The sequence below is a fragment of the Durotheca rogersii genome, assembly GCF_024521655.1.
Source record: "Durotheca rogersii strain YMJ 92031201 chromosome Unknown GGS23scaffold_12, whole genome shotgun sequence".
Classification (NCBI taxonomy): Eukaryota; Fungi; Ascomycota; class Sordariomycetes; order Xylariales; family Xylariaceae; genus Durotheca; species Durotheca rogersii.
Window position 1 is genome coordinate 639,344 of NW_026251243.1, and position 18,360 is coordinate 657,703.

The 18,360-nt window shown below is 56.1% G+C and overlaps 6 protein-coding genes across 6 annotated transcripts; 3 read left to right on the forward strand and 3 right to left on the reverse strand.

Moving 5' to 3' along the window:
* Window positions 1-290: 290 nt before the first annotated feature.
* GGS23DRAFT_597447 (RNA polymerase III subunit Rpc25-domain-containing protein) lies at window positions 291-1,423 on the forward strand (the record flags this gene model as incomplete). The annotated part of the gene is made up of 5 exons (XM_051518627.1): window positions 291-302; window positions 520-715; window positions 802-888; window positions 1,013-1,076; window positions 1,198-1,423. The coding sequence occupies 5 exons, from the start codon at window positions 291-293 to the stop codon at window positions 1,421-1,423; spliced, it is 585 nt and encodes a 194-aa protein (XP_051371365.1).
* A 175-nt stretch (window positions 1,424-1,598) lies between these two features.
* Window positions 1,599-2,608, reverse strand: GGS23DRAFT_605554 (uncharacterized protein; the record flags this gene model as incomplete). The annotated part of the gene is made up of 4 exons (XM_051519775.1): window positions 1,599-1,780; window positions 1,865-2,387; window positions 2,476-2,509; window positions 2,562-2,608. 4 exons carry the CDS (start codon window positions 2,606-2,608, stop codon window positions 1,599-1,601), a joined length of 786 nt encoding a protein of 261 aa, XP_051371366.1.
* Window positions 2,609-2,991: 383 nt separating this feature from the next.
* On the forward strand, window positions 2,992-4,071 carry GGS23DRAFT_571153 (microsomal signal peptidase 25 kDa subunit-domain-containing protein). Its single transcript, XM_051516559.1, has 3 exons — window positions 2,992-3,251; window positions 3,332-3,615; window positions 3,679-4,071. Exons 1-3 carry the CDS (start codon window positions 3,212-3,214, stop codon window positions 4,018-4,020), a joined length of 666 nt encoding a protein of 221 aa, XP_051371367.1. The 5' UTR covers window positions 2,992-3,211; the 3' UTR covers window positions 4,021-4,071.
* On the reverse strand, window positions 4,072-8,616 carry GGS23DRAFT_571154 (Dos2-interacting transcription regulator of RNA-Pol-II-domain-containing protein). Its single transcript, XM_051516560.1, has 3 exons — window positions 8,334-8,616; window positions 5,753-8,244; window positions 4,072-5,701 (listed from the first exon to the last, which is right to left on the reverse strand). Exons 1-3 carry the CDS (start codon window positions 8,425-8,427, stop codon window positions 4,691-4,693), a joined length of 3,597 nt encoding a protein of 1,198 aa, XP_051371368.1. The 5' UTR covers window positions 8,428-8,616; the 3' UTR covers window positions 4,072-4,690.
* A 253-nt stretch (window positions 8,617-8,869) lies between these two features.
* On the forward strand, window positions 8,870-11,180 carry GGS23DRAFT_571157 (methylenetetrahydrofolate dehydrogenase). The gene is made up of 5 exons (XM_051516561.1): window positions 8,870-9,114; window positions 9,240-9,251; window positions 9,445-9,680; window positions 9,787-10,519; window positions 10,643-11,180. Exons 3-5 carry the CDS (start codon window positions 9,478-9,480, stop codon window positions 10,733-10,735), a joined length of 1,029 nt encoding a protein of 342 aa, XP_051371369.1. The 5' UTR covers window positions 8,870-9,114; window positions 9,240-9,251; window positions 9,445-9,477; the 3' UTR covers window positions 10,736-11,180.
* Window positions 11,181-18,310, reverse strand: GGS23DRAFT_571166 (ankyrin). Its single transcript, XM_051516562.1, has 10 exons — window positions 17,124-18,310; window positions 17,031-17,059; window positions 16,423-16,972; window positions 16,276-16,358; window positions 16,093-16,221; window positions 15,089-16,039; window positions 14,775-14,993; window positions 13,936-14,648; window positions 12,857-13,872; window positions 11,181-12,805 (listed from the first exon to the last, which is right to left on the reverse strand). The coding sequence occupies exons 1-10, from the start codon at window positions 17,770-17,772 to the stop codon at window positions 11,703-11,705; spliced, it is 5,442 nt and encodes a 1,813-aa protein (XP_051371370.1). The 5' UTR covers window positions 17,773-18,310; the 3' UTR covers window positions 11,181-11,702.
* Window positions 18,311-18,360: the final 50 nt, after the last annotated feature.

Sequence of the window (18,360 nt, forward strand, 5' to 3'; positions counted from 1 at the left end):
TCCCACCCGCATTAATAGACTGTGTTATTGCATATTCTAGAAAACGTCGGGGCATATCCAGTAACGCAGTTTTATCTACCTACATGACACCCAGATACGCTTCGCAACGGCAGCCAAAAGGCCACTTACACTTAGATTCTCTACCCAAAGCACTTCCAAACGACTTATCCTCCGTGCCACTTCCTGTAGGGACCGCCTGCCATGTACAGATAGGCGAGGCACGGCAAACTCCCTTCCCCCCAAGTCGTGAGATTTCCCCTTCACAGTCATCTCGCCAACCGCCTGCCATAATGTTCATCTTGGTCAGTAATAAATCCCAATTGACTACCCCGGATTCCTCATTTTATATTTTGTATTTGCAAGGGAATAAAGAATAGATCGGATGGGTTGTCTTGCTGGATCTCAAGGAGATAGGAGGAGAGGGGGGAGGGGAGGGGATAAGGGAGGAAGAAAACGAAAAAGAAAAAAAAAAGAAAATCCCCAGTCCCGCCCATGCGCTAACCAAAGTGCTGTTGCCAGACCAAGATCGCCGACCTGGTGCAGATAGCGCCCGACAAGTTCGGCAAGCCGAGCCGGGTCTCGATCGAGGACAGCATCAACGCCAAGTACGCGAACCGCGTCATCCAGCGGATCGGCCTGTGCGTCTGCATGTACGACCTGCTGGACGCGTCGGACGGCCTCATCGGCCACGGCACCGGGGTCGTCAACGTCAACGGTACTCTCCCCCCCCCCCCCCCCCCCCCCATCACTGCCGCCACCACGCTTCTTCTTCCTTCCCTAGCTTCTGACTCCTGCGAGCAGTCGAGTTCCGTATGATCGTGTTCCGGCCCTTCAAGGGCGAGACCCTCTTCGGCCGGATCAGCAGCTCCTCCATCCACGGGATCAGCAGTACGTGCCCCTGACTTTTTTTCCTTTTTTTCTCAATCGTCCGTATGCGACGCCGATGACGAAGGCAGATCTGGAAAGGAGAGGGAGAGAGCGCTGAGCTAACTAGAAGAAACCCGGTGCGCAGTCCGAACCGAGTTCTTCGAGGAGATCTTCGTGCCCTACAAGGAACTCCCCGAGAACACGCAGTAGTAAGTCTCCGTCTCCTCTACCATATTGGGAAACTGGCTCCGCAACATCCTCCTTTTCCTTCTCCCCCCTTTCACTATCCTCGCCCATGCCCCAACTCGGTCGATCTGACCCCTTCCGCAGCGACCACAACGAGGCAGCCTGGACGTGGATCTACGAGGGCGAGGCGATGTGGTACGACAAGAACGAGATGGTGCGCTTCCAGGTGGTCGACGAGGCGTGGCAGGACCAGACGCCCGAGAGCACGGAGCAGGAAGCTATCGAAAAGGCCAAGAAGTTATCCCCCTATAGCATCCAAGGAACCATGCTCAAGGAAGGCCTGGGTGTATGTTTGTGGTGGGACGGCTAAGGACTCGGACGAGACCGGCTAGCTGTGTCTTGCCCGGTATCAATCTATCGCAAGATAACGGACATCACCGACGCGTGCATATATGGGAGTTTGGAAATCGCTGCGGCAGCTCATATTAGATCTAGCTGCCGGGCTACTTTCTCTAAAGCCTTTCCTTCCTCTTCTTGCATTTCGACTACTTAGACCTGATACCCTGGAGCAATCGATCTTCCACACCGTCCAGCACCGAGTAATGCTCGACCACGGCGAGATTCTCGGCCTCCGTCTTGAACTGCTTGTCGGGATCGACGCCGGGCCCGAACATGGCGGGTGCCTGCGGTCCCATGCCCGCCATCTGCTGCGCCATCTGGCTCGCGGCTATTCGTTGCGTCGTCAGCTTCCCGTTGCCTGCTTCTTCGGGCACCACGACGTCGCGCAGGGGGAGGGGCGGGGGGGACTCACCGTTATCGCTGCCGAGCAGGAAGTTGAAGACGAACTGCAGGCCGAAGTAGCACAGGAAGTACCAGCTGATGCTGGACATCCAGCGGGGGTCCATCTCCTTGGTGGCGACGCCGGCCTGCAGCATGCTCTTGAACTTGATGGTGATGGGGAAGGGGAGCTTGATGATGACGAAGCCGCTGAAGAAGGCGTTGATCCAGCTCATGATGAGGGTGTTGGGGATCATCATGGCCATGTTGTTCTTCATCATGCCCATCATGCCGTCCATCGCGCCCGGGTCGGTCATCGGGTTCGGCGGCGGCTGGCCCCGGCGGTCCGGGTCCTTGAGGAACGCGCCGCTCTCGTAGGCGTTGATCAGGTAGTCACGGCGCGTGCGGAACGACGGCTCCGACAGCACGTGGAAGTTTCCGCGCACGGCCACGCCGTGCAGCAGAGACCGCTGCTCCCGCATGGCCTTCTGTTCGAGCTTCTTAGGCGTCGTCGCCATGAGGACGGTGGCGTAGTGTCGCAGAACGCCGGTCAGGATCTGTGGTCCAGTTGAGCGCGAGCCTCTCCCCTTATCGCACCATCTCCTCGGGGGCTGGAACGGCACACGCGAAGGGCGACGAGCTTACCATGACAGCCGTAATAGGCAGCAGGATCCAGTAGCTTTGATACACAGTCAGTATCTCTGGAGAGGCTGCTCGCTGACGACACCTACAAGAGCTGAGGATCCCGATGGATCGTCTGCGGCGCTAATTGAGCCATGACGAAGTATATAGGGCCGCTGGCCTCTACGCGTAGACCTAGCGAAGAGGAAGGCCAGACGATCGCGGGTCGTAGGCGTGGTGAGAAGTTGTTGGCGGCGCCTTGCTTGTTGTGGCTCGGAGTTGTATTATGTGAGAGTTGTTCAGTCCACCAAAGCGAATAAATGGTTGGTTGGTACCTGCACCTGGCCAATTGCACGGGCTGCATAAATTGTTGTGCAGCATTACTACTCTACACGTAAATTGCACAGGAGGGTTGTACTTTATGTAACCCATACCTCAGGCGGAAAGGATCCTAGGTACCTACCTGTACTTAAGGTACTACCGATGTAGCTAAGAATCCTAGGTACAGCCTCAGGTACCCACAGCTCGCTGTCAGACCCTGTCGGACCGTCAGAATAAGCCCACCTGAGCCAGCGTCCAATAGCCAAGAAGCCACCTAAGCTTGCCATCACCAGCAGCATCACCACTTATACCACCAGGCCGCTTCTCAACACCCAATTCGCATAAGTCACATGCAACCTACGCATCCCTCACTCTCCCACTTCTCTCCCTCCTCGTCGCCGAAGACACTAGGCTCCATACGACACCAAGCTCACCCGCAATGGCCTCCCAAGAACGGATCTCCGTTCACAATCTCGCCGGTAGGTAACCTTCTCTCTCCCTCCGTCGTCACCACTGCCGGGAACCAACTAACACCCCTCCCCCCCTTCCCCCCGTGCAGACCTGAAGAACACCTCGGACGACGCGATCCCCAACTACCTCAACTCGCTGGGGTTCCGGCAGGACCACCGGCTCGTGGACACGCGCCTGGCGCTCGGGTACGGCGCCTTCGCCGTCGCCGCCGCCTGCTTCGCCTGGGACTACCAGCTCGGGTTCGAGGCCACGAAGCGCTACACGGCCGCCGCCGTCGGGCTCTACGCCCTCCTCAACGCCGTGCTCACCTACTGGGTCGCCTACGTCGAGCGCGGCGTCGTCTACCAGGGCCGGGCCCGCGACGGCTCCAAGGTGCGTCTCTCTCTCTCTCTCCTCACCCCCCCCTCCTCCCTTCTGCCGCCTGACCTCGTCCAGATATCCATCGCGACCTCGACCCAGAAGAACATCCCGACGTACCACCTCAAGATCACCGTGACCCCGCCGCCGGCCTCCCCGCAGGCGCCCCGGCCGCCGCCCCAGACCCTCGAGCTCGCCCGCTCCTTCGCCGAGTGGTTCGACGTGCAGGGCCGCTTCGTCGCCCCGCCGTTCCAGACCGCGCTCGCGTCCAGCGTCCCGCTCATCGGCGCCGCCCACCCCGAGCGCGCCGCCCAGGCCCTCGCCCCCGAGCTCCTCGACGCCATCGCCTCCGCCTCCGCCTCTACCGGCGCCACGACCGCGAGCCCCAAGAAGTCCGCCTCGAAGCGGAGAAAGGCGTGATAGCCTGTGCGAGGAAAAGGGGAGGAGGGGCAGGGAAAGAAAGAAAAGGGGGAGGGGGTGGGGCCTCGCCTGTCTCCGCGGCGGCACACGAGTCGTGTCGCTGCGAGAGCCGTGGATGGGACGGGATAAGGTCTAACAGCGGTCCGTGTAGAAAAAAAAAAGCAGAAAAGAGAGGGGGAGGGAAAATGGCGCCACTGAGATAATGACATGATGATACCACTGGCTACCTATATATCAGACGAATCTATATTCCTGTCTTGTCTGGTTTCATCACATCGTGTCCTCTGTTCCTCGGGCCTATCCTAGAATGGCCCGCATGCCACGACCGCTGTACCACCTGTTAGGTCCACGGTGCCAAGGTCACCTGGCCCGAGTTGCGGTCGGCACCATCTACCCTCGCACGGCGACGACCGAAACATACTGTCGCGCAGCCCACCGCACTAAATGGTGTTGTGTACAGGAACAAATGTTACTTGTACTTATGTTACACACTTATAGATCCCTCCAGAACCCAGCGACTGCGTTAGCACGCGAGCCAGCGCGGAGAGAGGGTACTCTTTTGGTTTTGCTTGTCCGGTGCCTCGTTTCGGAGCGCCACGACTAGCAAGAAAGCGACACGCATAAGTAATGCTACATATATATCCGCACCTACACGCGCGCGCTCTGCTACTTAGCCCAGTCCCTCCCACGCCCTCCTCGCCGCCAGCGCCACGCGCCGTATCTCGCGGACCGGGTCGCCGCACGCGACCGACAAGGGGCGCAGGAGCTGGCGGCGGTGCGGCACGAGGTGCTGTGCCGCGTACGACGGCGGCAGCCGGCAGAGGAACTCGAGCGCGAACTTGCGGCAGAGGATGCGATCCCTCGCCCCGGCGGCTACCTCGCCTGCTACCGCCCGCTCGTACGCCGTGGCCGCGCCGGTGATGAGGCCGGCGAGGTGCTCACGGAGAGCGGCGGGCTCGTGTTCCAGGACCCGCAGCAACACGCCAAGGCAGGCGGCCGTCTCGGCGGCAGCGTCGCCGTCTCTCTCGGACGTGGAGAGCGCCCGGATCGCGACGCGGACGACCTCCCCGACGTCGCTTGCGTACTGCTCATACGTGAGGTGCTTGAGGATCGCAAACGTAGCCGCAGTACGGTTGGTGGCCACGGCCGCGTCGATGTCGCCGCCGCCTCCCGGACTCGGGAAGCAGTCCTTCAGGTACGGCCGCACAGCTGTGAAGTACAGCCACTCGCCGCTCAGCGGCTTCCGGATCGCGTGGTTCTCCTTGTCGAGACACTCCTTCGGGCTCGCGAGAACCTCGAAGCTCCGCGCCAGCTGTCGGCCGATCACTGGTTGCGAGGGGGCCCTGTCGCATATCATCTTGAGGAGCGGGTTCCGGTTGCTAGGGCTGGACTGGAATCGCGCCACATCGCCAGCCAAGAAGTGGAGGACGCTACGGAAAACGCGAATCGTCGTGGAGAAATCTTGGCCGGGCACTGAAGGCATGTCCCAGGTCGTGGTTAAGGTATCGATTAGATCATATTGAAGTTGTAGATACTTCTCGCCATGTTCGCCATCTCGAGTACGCAATTTATTTGACAGCGTTGTCAGTATGATGTCCAACGCAGCTCTTGTGGTATCGGAATAGGGCGCCGGGGTTGATGTGAGAACAGCGCAAAGATTGTTTAAAGCCGCGATATGATGCTTGAAAGAAGGTTAGCAAAGCGTCAGTTTCGGGCGGAAATTCTTTCTCACCTGTGAATCCATCACCCCAGGATAGAGACCCTGTAATATACCCATGGAGAGCGGCGCTGTGCGGAAATTATCCAGAGAGCTGACATTAAATATTGCAGGGATGAGTTCTCCCTGAGTATAAATACCATCGAGATCAGAGTTGTGGAAGAGAGTGAACATATCGGTGCCCAGCCCTAAGGCTTTCTGCTCCTCCTGGCTTAACGCTCGAACAACGGACGCAGCTAGAAGGCCCAGTTGATGGAGGCATATATCCTGTTCGATGACGAGATCACGCCCTTGCTCGAAATCTTGGCTCAATCCGACCCGCGGTTGACCATCATTAAGCCCATCGGCTTGAGAGTGGACTGTGGTAAAACGACGATATAGCTGTCTCACGACCAAGAACGAATATGCTAAAAGTTGTTGGTAAACACCAATTCCGCCTGTATCCAGATTTCCGGGTGTTTTAACTGTCAAGTTAGGATTCACGGCACTATCTAAATCAGGTTGGGGGGACCCGGCCTCTTCCAGTTGTTTAGTGCACTGTATAAGCCACTCCTTGGTGATGAGGTGTTGCGAATTAGTATGTTGGGAGCTGGGGTGCTTGCTCGACCGAGGGGATAAAAGTTGTAGAACAGAATAATGAATCGAACAGATAAACGCTGTCCAGTACCGCGGCGGCGCCTTTTCCGAGAGCATCCACAGTAGACCCTTCAACAAGACGCTGATTAGGGATATCGGATTCGACAACGCAACAGCCCGGTTCGGATCCGGGGTATTTGAGCAACCAATCTCACATAAAGCTACCGCCACAAGTTTAATCTCTAGAGGGAGGTCGTGTGCTGCAACCTGTTCTTGATACGCCGCCTTAATTGACAAAAGGTACTGTTGGAGCAGGAGTTGAAATGCAGGAGGGTATAGGGGCACGGCATCCCTTAACGCTGCTACTGCGGCATCTCGAATGTCTTGGGCCGTATCGTTGTTAGCGACTGACCCAACGGACCGATTGCCTTGTAAGGGGCGGATAACGGACGGCCCTGCGAGCCAGCTGAAGATCTTCTCGCAGGTTGCCACCGAACATAGTTGGTGAGAAGAATCGGGCACGCTGGAACGTTGGCCCACGAGAACAGCAAGTCCTTCCATAACTTTCTTTAGTGCCCCAACTCGTTCCGTAGCCGCTCGGCCATCTGAGCTCTCCTCCCACATAGGGAGGTAGAATTCGAAAAAGAGGGTATCGCCGAAGAGTTCGTCTTTCAGGGGGGCCAACTCCCTTTCAGAACTCGCATCGTTCTCCAAATTGTCAATTAGATGGGATCGTACGATGAGAATTGAATTCAATAAGGTGATAAGGTCTCGCTTGTGCGATGTTGACTGGGTCTGTTTAACTGTGGCTTTGATATGGGATAAAACTTTAGGAGTGAGGGCAGCGAACGACCGAGCGCTGGCTCCGGCGATTGCAATTAACAGACGACCAGCTTGGGCGGTATATGTCGCATTAGATATGTCCTCGACCAAATCTCCCCAGGCGTTAGAGAGGAACGAGAGAAGTTCAGCATCGTCCAGCCGCTTGGTCAGAGACCCTATCACCTTCAAGGTGGCTTTGATGGTGTCCGTGACCTCACCGTTGCGGACCTCGTACTTGAGCGAGCCCCATATCTGGTTGACGAACGGGACGACGCTTTGCTGGGGATGCTCGTACTGCACCAAGCAAGCGTCAAGTGTCTGTAAGATGTCAACCTTGACGGAAACAGACACAGCCTCTCCTTGATCGAGCTTATTCAGCAGATACGGTATCGCGTGACCGGCGAGGCGATAATGGGCGGAGAAACACGAGCGCACGGCACTCTTGAGGTCCTCGGCCGTGATGCCTGACGGCGTGGCCGAGGCTCGGAGGGAGATGGGGAAATAGGCGGAAAAGGTCTTAAAGACTTCTGATGTGACGTCTGCGGAAGGGGAGAAGCTTTGCAGAAAGATCTGGAGAGTTTCAAACCACTTGAGAAGATTTTGCGGGTCTCTCTCATTTTTGCACAGATCTAGCACATTGGCTATGAATCCGCAAGCGCTGCCATGCCGATATTCCAGATCGTTGGCCACCGCAGGGTCGCGGAGGAGGCCGAGGAATAGCTGGTAGACCTCGAGCCGCGTGGCGGGCGTCTGCAACTTGAAGTCGTCCCCTAGCTTGCATACATTCGCAATTATGTCTGTCGCCGAAGTCGGCTGGAAGGACTTCATGCTAACCAGGTGCCTCAGGGCCCCAGCTGAAGCCGTGATACCGCCGCGGTGGTCGCTCGAGAAGAGGGAGCCGAAGAAAGTGACGAGGAGGGCGATTTGGTCGGCTTTCAAGGAGGATTCCCTCTTCTCGAGGACGCCGAGAGTGCTGGCCAGGAACTCCAGGGCCTTGGCGCGAGAGATAAGGTTGTCATCGCCTGGGTCGTCGCTTGGTTGAATCCAACGGTTGATAGAAGCCACCCACTGGCCTACAGCGATTCGGCTATTTGTGGATTCTTCGATTGCTTTGTACGGCGGCACTGGTGTCAGTATGTCTTATTGTCTTCCTTTTTTTCCCTTTGTTTTGGCAGATGGATATGAAGGCTCAGCGTACCTGTGGCGGCTTTCTCGGCTATAGCCAGTTCCCGGCTGGGCTCATCGGCGAGAACATACTGCAGGGCGAGATCTTCGAATCTGGGATGTGCCATTTTAGGCCTGGTCCGGTTGACGGTATCCGACCCAGCCCAGTCGAATTCGGCGTTGCCGGGCCCAGTGAGTGACGAGATGCCGTGGCCTCTCTCTGCTACCTATGACTCTCTGCGATTCCCGTGTCGGCAAGAAGTTTCTCGACGAGCAGGCGGTAGGTTTGCGGTGAATTGGGCGGAGGATATTCGCCGATATAGGAACGCAGAGCTGGTGAGGTAGGTACCTAGGTAGGTAATGCAAGAGTACTCATAGATTACAGGTACCTAGGTACTTAGGGCATGCACCTACTTGACCTCGTCCCGCAGGTACGGACCACCCTGCGGATCTATGCTGTAAACAGTAGGAGGGGTAATGAAAATTTCCAGGGTCACCCCCCGCCTTTTCACTTAGGTACTTACTATGGAGGGGTAAGATCTCACAGGCCAAAAAAAAAATTTTAAATAAAAAAATCCCCTACTGATGACCTACACATATATTGTGTAAGAATGAGGCTCATACCTCTCGTCAGTCCTCAATTGCTAACCGCGCATTCTCGATTCGGTCCTCCAGACCCCTCTGGTTTGTTGCGCCAACAATTCCGCTCTCGTTTGACGCGTTCCCTGCGGCAACATCCCGCTTACCTTAGCGTTCACGCGCTATCGCCGTCTTCCCTTCGAGGGGCCGATGCAGCTATACCGGTAGTGGGGCAGGTGGGTTTTCATCTCGACTTCGCGTCCTCCTGGGTTCTCGGTATTCGCATGTGTTCTCTAGAATAGCATAGCACGCCCTCCCTTATATCATATAGCCTGTTAGGTACCTAATATAGCCACTTTAGCACGCTCGATAGGTACATAGCGGCCCCTACCTATTCGCATATACCCGCGATGCATCATAGTTAACCACCCCTGCCACACCATCTCCCTCCCCTGCCCTTGGCCGCATCACCTACCCATAGCCTATGCATATTTAAATCCTCTCGCCCTGCCCTCCTCTCCGCTGCGGACCTGGGACCGACTCACTGACTCAGTCACACGCCTTAGTCCCGCCGGTCACGCCCATCTCGTCCACCCGCGATGGCTGCGCAAGAGGTGCCCAAGACCTGTAAGGTCATCCTGGCCGAGACCATCGCGAAGGGCCTCCTCGCCGAGGTCAAGGACACGCTGAGGTCCATCCAGAAGGGCAGCGAGGGCCCGCCGACGCTGGTCGCCTTCCTCGCCAACGACGACCCGGCCGCGGTTAAGTACGCCGAGTGGTCTAAGAAGACCTGCGAGGAGAAGTAGGGAACGCCCCCCTCACCTGGCTTGTATAGCCATATCTCGTTGGAGGAAGAAAAAAAACCAAGACTACTGCCGTCATGTCGCTGACCAGACCGCCCTTCCTAGCGGCTTCAACTTCGACCTGCGGCGGGTTGACAAGGAGCGGCTCGAGGAGGAGATCGTGGGCGCGAACGAGGACGGCCGCGTCGACGGCATCATTGTCTACTACCCCATCTTCCCGGGCAACCCGGCGCACGACCGGTACGTGCAGGAGACAGTGGCGCTGGCCAAGGACGTCGAGGGCCTCTGCCACCAGCACATCTACAACATGTACCACAACGTGCGCTTCCTCGATCCGCCGGCCTGCCGGCGCAAGTCCCTGCTCCCGTGCACCCCCCTGGCCGTCGTCAAGATCCTCGAGCACCTGCGCGTCTACAACCCCATCCTGCCGCCCGGCAACCGCCTCTTCGGCCGCACCGTCACCGTCATCAACCGCTCCGAGGTCAACGGCCGCCCGCTCGCCGCCCTGCTCGCCAACGACGGCGCCGCCGTCTACTCGGTCGACCTCACCGGTGTCCAGCTCTTCACCCGCGGCCGCGGCATCCGCCACCCCCGCCACCAGGTCGAGGACAAGCCCGGCTGGTCCCTCGCCGACTGCCTCCCCCTCAGCGACGTCGTCGTCGCCGGCGTCCCCGCCGAGTCCTACAAGGTCCCCGTCGACCTCCTCCGCGACGGCGCCGTCTGCATCAACTTCTCCTCCTTCCGCAACTTCGACGGCCCCGCCGTCAAGGAGCGTGCCGCCATCTACGTCCCCTCCGTCGGCAAGGTCACCATCGCCGTCCTGCTGAGAAACCTCGTGGTACGTCCCGTTCTCCATCTTCCCATTTTCCTTGTTTTTTTTTCCCCTCCTATCGTCATCTTGCTCTGTTATCTTCCCCTAGAGAAGCAAGCGCTGACAGTCGCAATCCCCGCCCAACACCAGCGTCTAATCGCGAACCGCCCTTCGACAAACCAGGACGGGAGCGCCGACGAGACCACGCAGAAGGCTAAGAACGAGGCGTTCGTCGACGGTTAAGGCGAGAGAAACCCGAAAGTAGCTAATACCCACCCTTTGCCCCACTCTCGTCCTCCGTACCTATAGATTTTCCTAGTTCTTTTCTTTTTCACGCCTCCTTTCTTCTTTTCCTTGTGGAAGGGAACGCAATAGAGATAGGGGAATGTGGGAAGGAAGTTGTGTAGAACTTTTGGCGTTTGGTAAACGCGTTGGATTTGGTTACAGAAAAGGGAAAAAAAAAACTTAGGAGGGGAATAAACATAGAGAGTAGCTTGGCTTATCGATGTGTCCTCGCTTCTTGCGCTCGTTGAGAGGGATATAGGGATCACTCCGGCTTGGAGGCTGGGCGAGGGTAGCATTATGACTACCCGGGTTTCTTATGTGCGTAGAAACTAGACATGGGGTCCTTTTAGATATATATTTGGCCTATAAATCTGAGCCTCCGGCCGTGGCACTTCACCAAACCTATTCCCTCTATGGCCTCTCGCTTCCTGATATGAATGAAAGTCGGTCCTAAGTATAGCTATATTAGCTAGGCAACTATTTCTCTTGTACGCTATTCTTAGTAGTGAGATACCATGTTGGCTGAAGCCCGCAGTCCTTCCTGTTATGGAGGAGTTGGGTTGAATCAGTATCCCCCCTCCCATGTTCCCTCAACCATCAAGTCGCGGGTGCGTCGCCAAAGGCGGGCCAGTTACGCGCGAGGGTTACAATTAGGGAGGAAGATAGTGACCAAGTTGAATTTCCAATTTGGTAATCTGGGTAGAGAGATAGAAACACGCGAGACCCCAATCGTAAACCATGTCAAGGAATGCGACCCTCCCGTTCCGCTCATCCCTGGTCCATCTCGTTGGTACTTCTCGAAGCCGTCCGCAAGTGACACGGCCTCGAGCGTCTACGATTTGCCATACTGGTTGGCTGCCGATCTAAAATCAAGTCCATGACAAAGAGAAGAGAGGGGGGGGGGGAGGCAGAGAGAGAGATCCAACTAGTGGTATGTTTCGCAATCGAAACAGTAATAAGCATCGGGCTTCTCCACGGGGTAGTGCCATGCTGACGAATCCGCGTAGTTCTTTTGGACATAATCCGCCACCTGCTCCTCCTCCTGCTGGGGCTTCGGCTCTTCGTCGTCCTCCTCCTCGGTCTTTGGCCCCTTCCAGAAGTATCGCTGCGACGCATAGCGCTCGCCCAGCCTCTTGGCCACGTCGTTTGCCTCGTTCAGACTGACGAGACGGCGCTTGGCGCTTCCTTTGGCAAGATGTTCCTCGAAGAGATCCCACGTGAGCTTCTTGCGGTCCGGCCTAGGCTTCTTTGCCCCCTTCGACCCATTCTCAAGGAAGTCCCTAGGGCATCTCTTCTTTAGCCGCGTGATTTCAGTCCCGTCGTCGCTGCTGGCCACGACTTTTTCCGCCGTCTCTACCCGAGAGTTGATCCAGATGTCGTAGGCGATCTCGCTCGGAGTACGGCCGACTGCGTTTTCGCGATATATGAGGTTGAAATTCTGCGCCAATATCACCCGAATGTGTTCTGGGAGGTGAAGAATTACGGCAGTATGCAGAATGGTATCACCAGAACCGTTTAAGATATCGAGTTCAGCTCCACCCGAAAACTCGAGTATCAGGCGCAAAACCTCAACGTTTTCTGCCTTCTCACGGTCGAGGCATCTATTCGGACTCGAATATGCGCTGTAGTCCCACGTGTAAATGAGTGGATTGGCTTCCCGAAGCCAGTAGTGCAGGGGTGTATTGCCACCAGAAGAGAGGGTGTTTCGCTGAAGGAACATGTGAGACCTCAGATCAGGATCAAGGAGGTTTAAGAGCTCCCGTAGCTTAATCAGATGCGGCCTGTTCCTTAGAGCGGCATGGACGATGGTATTCAGCTCCTTGTCTTTAACGGACTGGTCTGCGCCAGCATCGATGAGCGCCTTTACGAATTCGACTCTCCCGAGGCGGCAGGCTAGGAACAAGGGAGTATATCCCTGGGCGGATTTGGCCTCCAAGGAAGCCGGGCACACCCTGATCAGGTACTCGAGGACTCTATTGGCATCCCCTTCCTTGGCCCTTATTACCACGCAGTGGATGGCAAGATCATCTAGCGAGTGTTAGAGGGAAGAGAAAGCATGACAAGAGAATCCAGACTCACTTTGGACACCAAGCCATTTAGCGATAGCTCTGTCAAACCCCCCGCGCGCCTCGTTGAGATGTTTAAGACGGGGGTCCTCCTTAGCAACCTTCGACTTGCCGAATTCTGCGTAGTGCCTCATCGGCGCGTCGCTGATAAACCATTCCGCGGATTCTAGAGAGCCTTCAGCCGCGGCAGTGAGCAACGGCGGGGCCTCGTTGCCGCCTCTAGGCCTATGCATGAGGTTGCGGCCAGCATTGGCCCAATCCGCCCTCTTTTTCCCGTACACGTTCAAACCTTGGTAATAGCGCGGCTTTACCTTTAATTCTGTGCCCGTCTTCTTCACCAAGTCCTCTAGAGGGATGCCAGCACCAGTTCGCCTGATAGCCTCCGCAAGCATTTCTATTCGGCCAAGGCGCACGGCATAGTCGAAATCGCTCCGAGGAAGCGTGTAGAATCGGCTCGACTCGTTATCAGTAACAGGCTCTTCTCTGGCGAGCTGGATGCTTAGGTTGATTAAGAATTTGAACGCTTCCACGTCGTTCTCACGTATGGCGAAGGTAATTAGGTTCTCCCGGTGGTCCGTGTTTTTCAGTACGCCGTCACGCAGTGTGAAGGTTGGGGTTGCCCAAGTGAGGACGGCGCTCGCAAGGGTCTGACTCTTTACCTTCATGGACACTTGGCCAACGTTCTCGATTGTGAATTGATCTTCGATGACCTTCTCACGTACTCCGAGTCCGTCTTCGTTGGAGTCGCAATCAGAGTTGTACGAATCTCCATCCGATTCCCCCTCAGGGTCCCCATTCATCGTGAAGCGAGTCGTCTTCTCATCCGCCGGTGCCCATTGTGCTTGTGCGATTTCTAGTATCGCTTTCGCGACCGCATAATGTCCCCTAAGAAACGCTAGTGAGACGGGATTGTTATGACTATTATCCCACACAGCCACCTTTAAGGGCGGCTCCTGCTGGTCTGCGTCCCATGAAGCGAGGGTTAGAGACTTGATCGTTTCGAGATCGCCAGCCCACGCCGCTTCGAAGCTGAATAAAAGAAAAACACATTAGTAGGACGAAAACAAGAGAATACCGTCGGGGTGGGCTTACAGCTTGATATAGGCAGCCTTTCGTGCGTCTGTGATGTCTACGACGTTGCCAAACGTAAACTCTAGAGAATAGGGCTTCTGCTCGAGATGTTGAGGCGTGCCTGTGATCGGCCCTTGGATCTGAGGATGTAGTTCCTTGAAAGTCTTTGCTCCATTCACCTCGAGGGCCTTCTCAACCCTTTCAAGTTGAGAAATAATATCCTCAACGGCTTCCAACTTCATCTTCAACCCCCCTCCACTGAGAGCTTTTGCTCTCTGCTTACCGAACGTCTCCAACTCCTGTTTGTAGGTGTCATGTGCCTTGGCGATATCCCTGGAGACCAACCAATGCTGGTATGTCCCCTCGGTGAACTTAGCTAGGAACTCCGGAGCTCCCAAAGGTTCCAGTGGTGGTATTAACTCTTTACCCAATACGGTGCTGTAGAAAGCAGGTGGCTTCCCGGGCTCAGACGTTTGTTCCAACCCAGAGAGCTCATCTGCATACTCGCGAAATTTGTCCAGCAAATTGCGAGTGACATCGAGCGCAGATTCGCCTTTGTTCTGCGCATAAGCCCATGAATCCAGCAAGGCACGATGGCCAACCTTGGTGAGAGCATTGGGATCTGCTCCCCTCTCTAGTAAATCGATAGCGACAGACGGATTTGGTGACCTAATTGCCACTATCAGGGGTTGGTCAGCACTCTTGCGGAAGAGCTTAAGATTCGAGCCGTAGTCCTGTTGGTTTCTAGTAAGTAGGTGTTTACGTGTCGGGGTCAATGGGAAGTGAATGGCCTTCTCATGCATTTTTTAACGACGCGTGCGTGCCAAAGCGAAACGGCGGCGAAGAGTATATAAACTTACTCGGAGATCCCTCTCAAAGACCTGCTTGGCACCCCTGAGCCACGAGTCATACTCTATTTGGGGCTTCGCTCCTGCGTCAAGTAATTTCAGAACTAGGATTGCGTCGCCATTTTCTATAGCCGACAGCAACGGGCTGGCGCAAGGGCCATTACTATAGTACGTTCCCTGAACGGCAAGGTGATTGAGGGCTGCCTTGACGCCGATCTTATCGTTCTCCCACTAGGACAAGCCAATGTCAGTGAAGATTCACGAGTAGTACCATAGGCTCTAGGAAAGACACACGAGGGATGGATATCAGTATAGAGATGACATACCAGTTTCTCGATCAGTTCGGGCACTCCGTTGTGGACAAACCGATGGAACGCAGTTACACCATACATGTCGGCCTGCGAAGACGTCGCGCCCAAGCTCAATAAAGTCTCGGTCATACGTATGGCTTTATCAACCGAGAGTGCCAAGGCCAAAACCATGGAGAGGATCACGACGTGGGGATGGTCCCACGTCCCTTCACCAAATTTAATGGGAAGCAGGACGTCGGCGCCAAACTCCTGGCACAGAAGCTTGACGGTTTCGCAGTGACCGCCGAGGATGGCAAGGTGTAGGGGGCTGCAGTGCGAATCCCAAGCAACAACATCGATCTTGTAGAAATCCGGTTCTCCCTGGTCGTCGAGAGCTGCTGGCTCGGCACCCCCCGCCGCAGCGTCGTCTTTGTCGACTTTGACGAACGATGCTGTGGTGATCGTCTGTACGTCATCGTCGGACGCCGCTATGCTTACCATCTCCCCATCAGAGTCCTCGTGGTCAGAATCGCGATTGGGACTTGTAACGCCCAGCACCTCTTCCGGATTGTCTTCCTGGGCCTCCTTATGTGCTGCGTAGAGGGCCTTGCGGCGCTGATCCCGCTTTTCCTCTTCTTCTTCCTCGTTTGCGGCACTCTTCTCCAGGAGAACCTTGACTATTTCGACGTTCCCGCGTCCCGCAGCCAGGTGAAGCGCGGTGCGACCGTCGGCCAGGCGAGCAATGAGACGTGCACCATGATCAACCAGGCATTTAACGATCTCGGGCGTGGAGCTCATGACGGCGAGATGCAACGGGGTTCGGCCAGTGTAATCTCTCCTGTTGGGATCGGCACCCTCTTGGGAAAGCCAATCCTCAACATGTTCGAGGTCCTCGTCAACGATAGCCTGGCATAGGCGAGCTGTATTGCCCACGTATGCCATCTCCGTCCAGTCGTCTTCTGTAAGCGGGTTGAATGAGCCGATTTGCTGCGGATGTGGTTAGTATTGCGAGACAGCGTCTGGTCGTAAGGGTCGCTAACCTGTCTACCCGGATCGTCAATGCGAAAAGAGACCCTCCCCGACACATAAATCTCGCTTTCCTTCTCGGCTAGCTCAACCTCTTCGGGAGTCTTTGCCTTTGGGCAGGTTCCGCAGCAGTCCTCGATGACCTTGTGCCTGTCAGAATCGGCTTCGTATCAAGACGCCGTGCCGCGATGACTTACATCTTTAACTCGTCCAAAGAATGCAGGGTGTCTATGGAGGTAGATCTCCCTTTCCTTGGGCTGATTCCATTCGGCATTTAGAACTACGTCATGGTTAGAGCCACCGGGGCCATGGAATATGGTAGGAGAAGGAGCGGTGGCACTCACGCAGATCTTTAGTATAGCAGAGCTTTTCGATCTTCTTGGCGTGGAACTTAGCGCCGTAAGGGACGGTGAAGGTATGGTAGTTGGAGACCTCTTCCTCGTCCACCCAGTCGGCGACTTCGTCTTCATGATTGTCCTTGATATTTCCTGCGAGGCGGTGATAGTAGCGGTAGCCCATTCCTGGCCTTCCACGTTCCTCTCGTCGCTTCCTGAGGTATTCCTCCCTGGCGCTCGTGGTTGGCAAACGCTCCAGGATGAGTAGGCGGGCAAGCCCCAGCGTCCTCTGGAAGCTGCGCTCGTAGATGGTAGGGTCAATACGAGACCGATCAAGCTCTTGCCAGTACACCTCGAAATTCCGATGGCTGTACTTGGACAGACGGTTCTCGTAGGACGGGCTTCGCCGGCTGAGATCGATCGGATTGATCTGGGTAATGTACGAAGCCAGAGCTCGAGGAGTACAGTAAACTTGCTCCCCGTCATAGGCGGCACCGGAACAGTCAATGTCAAAGCCTGTGAGAATTTCCGAGACAGATTTGTACACTCGAAGGACAATCTGAAAGGAGAGCTGTCAGCTACGATCAAAGAGCATCGCGACGTAGGAAGATCCGTACCTGGATGTGGCGGGTGGGATATTGACTGCCTATTGTTTGGCGACTAGTATTAGGTCATCACCATGACGCAGGCAAGGACGGCGGCCAACTTACAAATCGTGATGGCATTCTTGGTTCTCACCACGGTGACCTCGGAGAGGATCGCGTCACGAACGCGGGCTTCGATATCCTTGATCTTCTCGATGGCCTGCTCCTCAGTGAGGCCATACAAGAACAGATCCACATCGGAAGCTGGGCAGAACTTCTCATGGTAGTACTGGCGTAGAGCTCTCTTGGATTTCTTATACTCCACGGGGACGGGGAGCAGGCAGTTGACAACAGAGGAGCCGGCGGCAACGATGTTACTCCAGTCCATATCGGCGAGCGACGACTCGGAGAAGACGCTAAAGTTGTCACGGAACTCGCGGAGAGACTCGACGACCGCGGGCGAGCCGTTCTTGCGGCGCTTATCGTCAGGCAGAACCATGATGTACCGGTTCCTCTCAGCGGGAGGCTCGGCCTCGGGATTGCGGGCACGCGTCTTGATATTGAGCGTGTTCTCGTTGAAAACGGGCAAGATATTGAGGTAGGGGTCGTCGAGGATGGGGTTGGTGCGTTCCTGAGCGTAGACCTCACGCAGTTTGGCTTCGAACTGGCGATAGGGCTCCATCAGCTGCCTCACGGGGACCTCAGGGTGGCTGGCAATATAATTGACCAGCTCATCGTGAGCCACGGGTAGCTTGGGGAGGACGGTAGCAGTCATGATGAGCGGCTTGAGCTCGGCTCGGCTCAGCTCGGGATTCAAATAGCAGAGGGAGAATGATAATAGGGATGGGAAGGGAATCAATCTATATGCGCGCGTGTGTATTCAAGATAAATTCCAGCACGGGAGTAGGATGTGGGCATAGCAGAACGTAGCAGCGATGGTATAAGTCCGGGCACAGAACAGAGGCGAGCAGCTTCAACGAAGGGCATTTACGTCAACAGAATGGGACGAGCTGGGCGATGCCTCTTCATTTATAGAGGGTAGAGACCATCGATCTCGACGGGACGAACGAGGGCACAGAGACGCAGGAGCGAGTGATCGAGGAGAGAACGTGTCACGACGACCAGGCAGATCAGGCAGATCAGGCAGACCTGCCTGGAGGGCTGAAGGGAGGACGGGAAGCGGGAAACGATGTGGCGCCATGGTATTGATGGCGTAGCAGAGGGAGGAGACGAGAGGTTGCGCTAACATTGGCGGTTCTGGACGGGTTGTTGAGTAGCTGAACGCACCGTCGAGGGGCCGGAGCTGCCTGGCGCCACGGTAGCCTAGAGAAATGCGCGGCATGCAGTCGCCCACAGGGGGCTT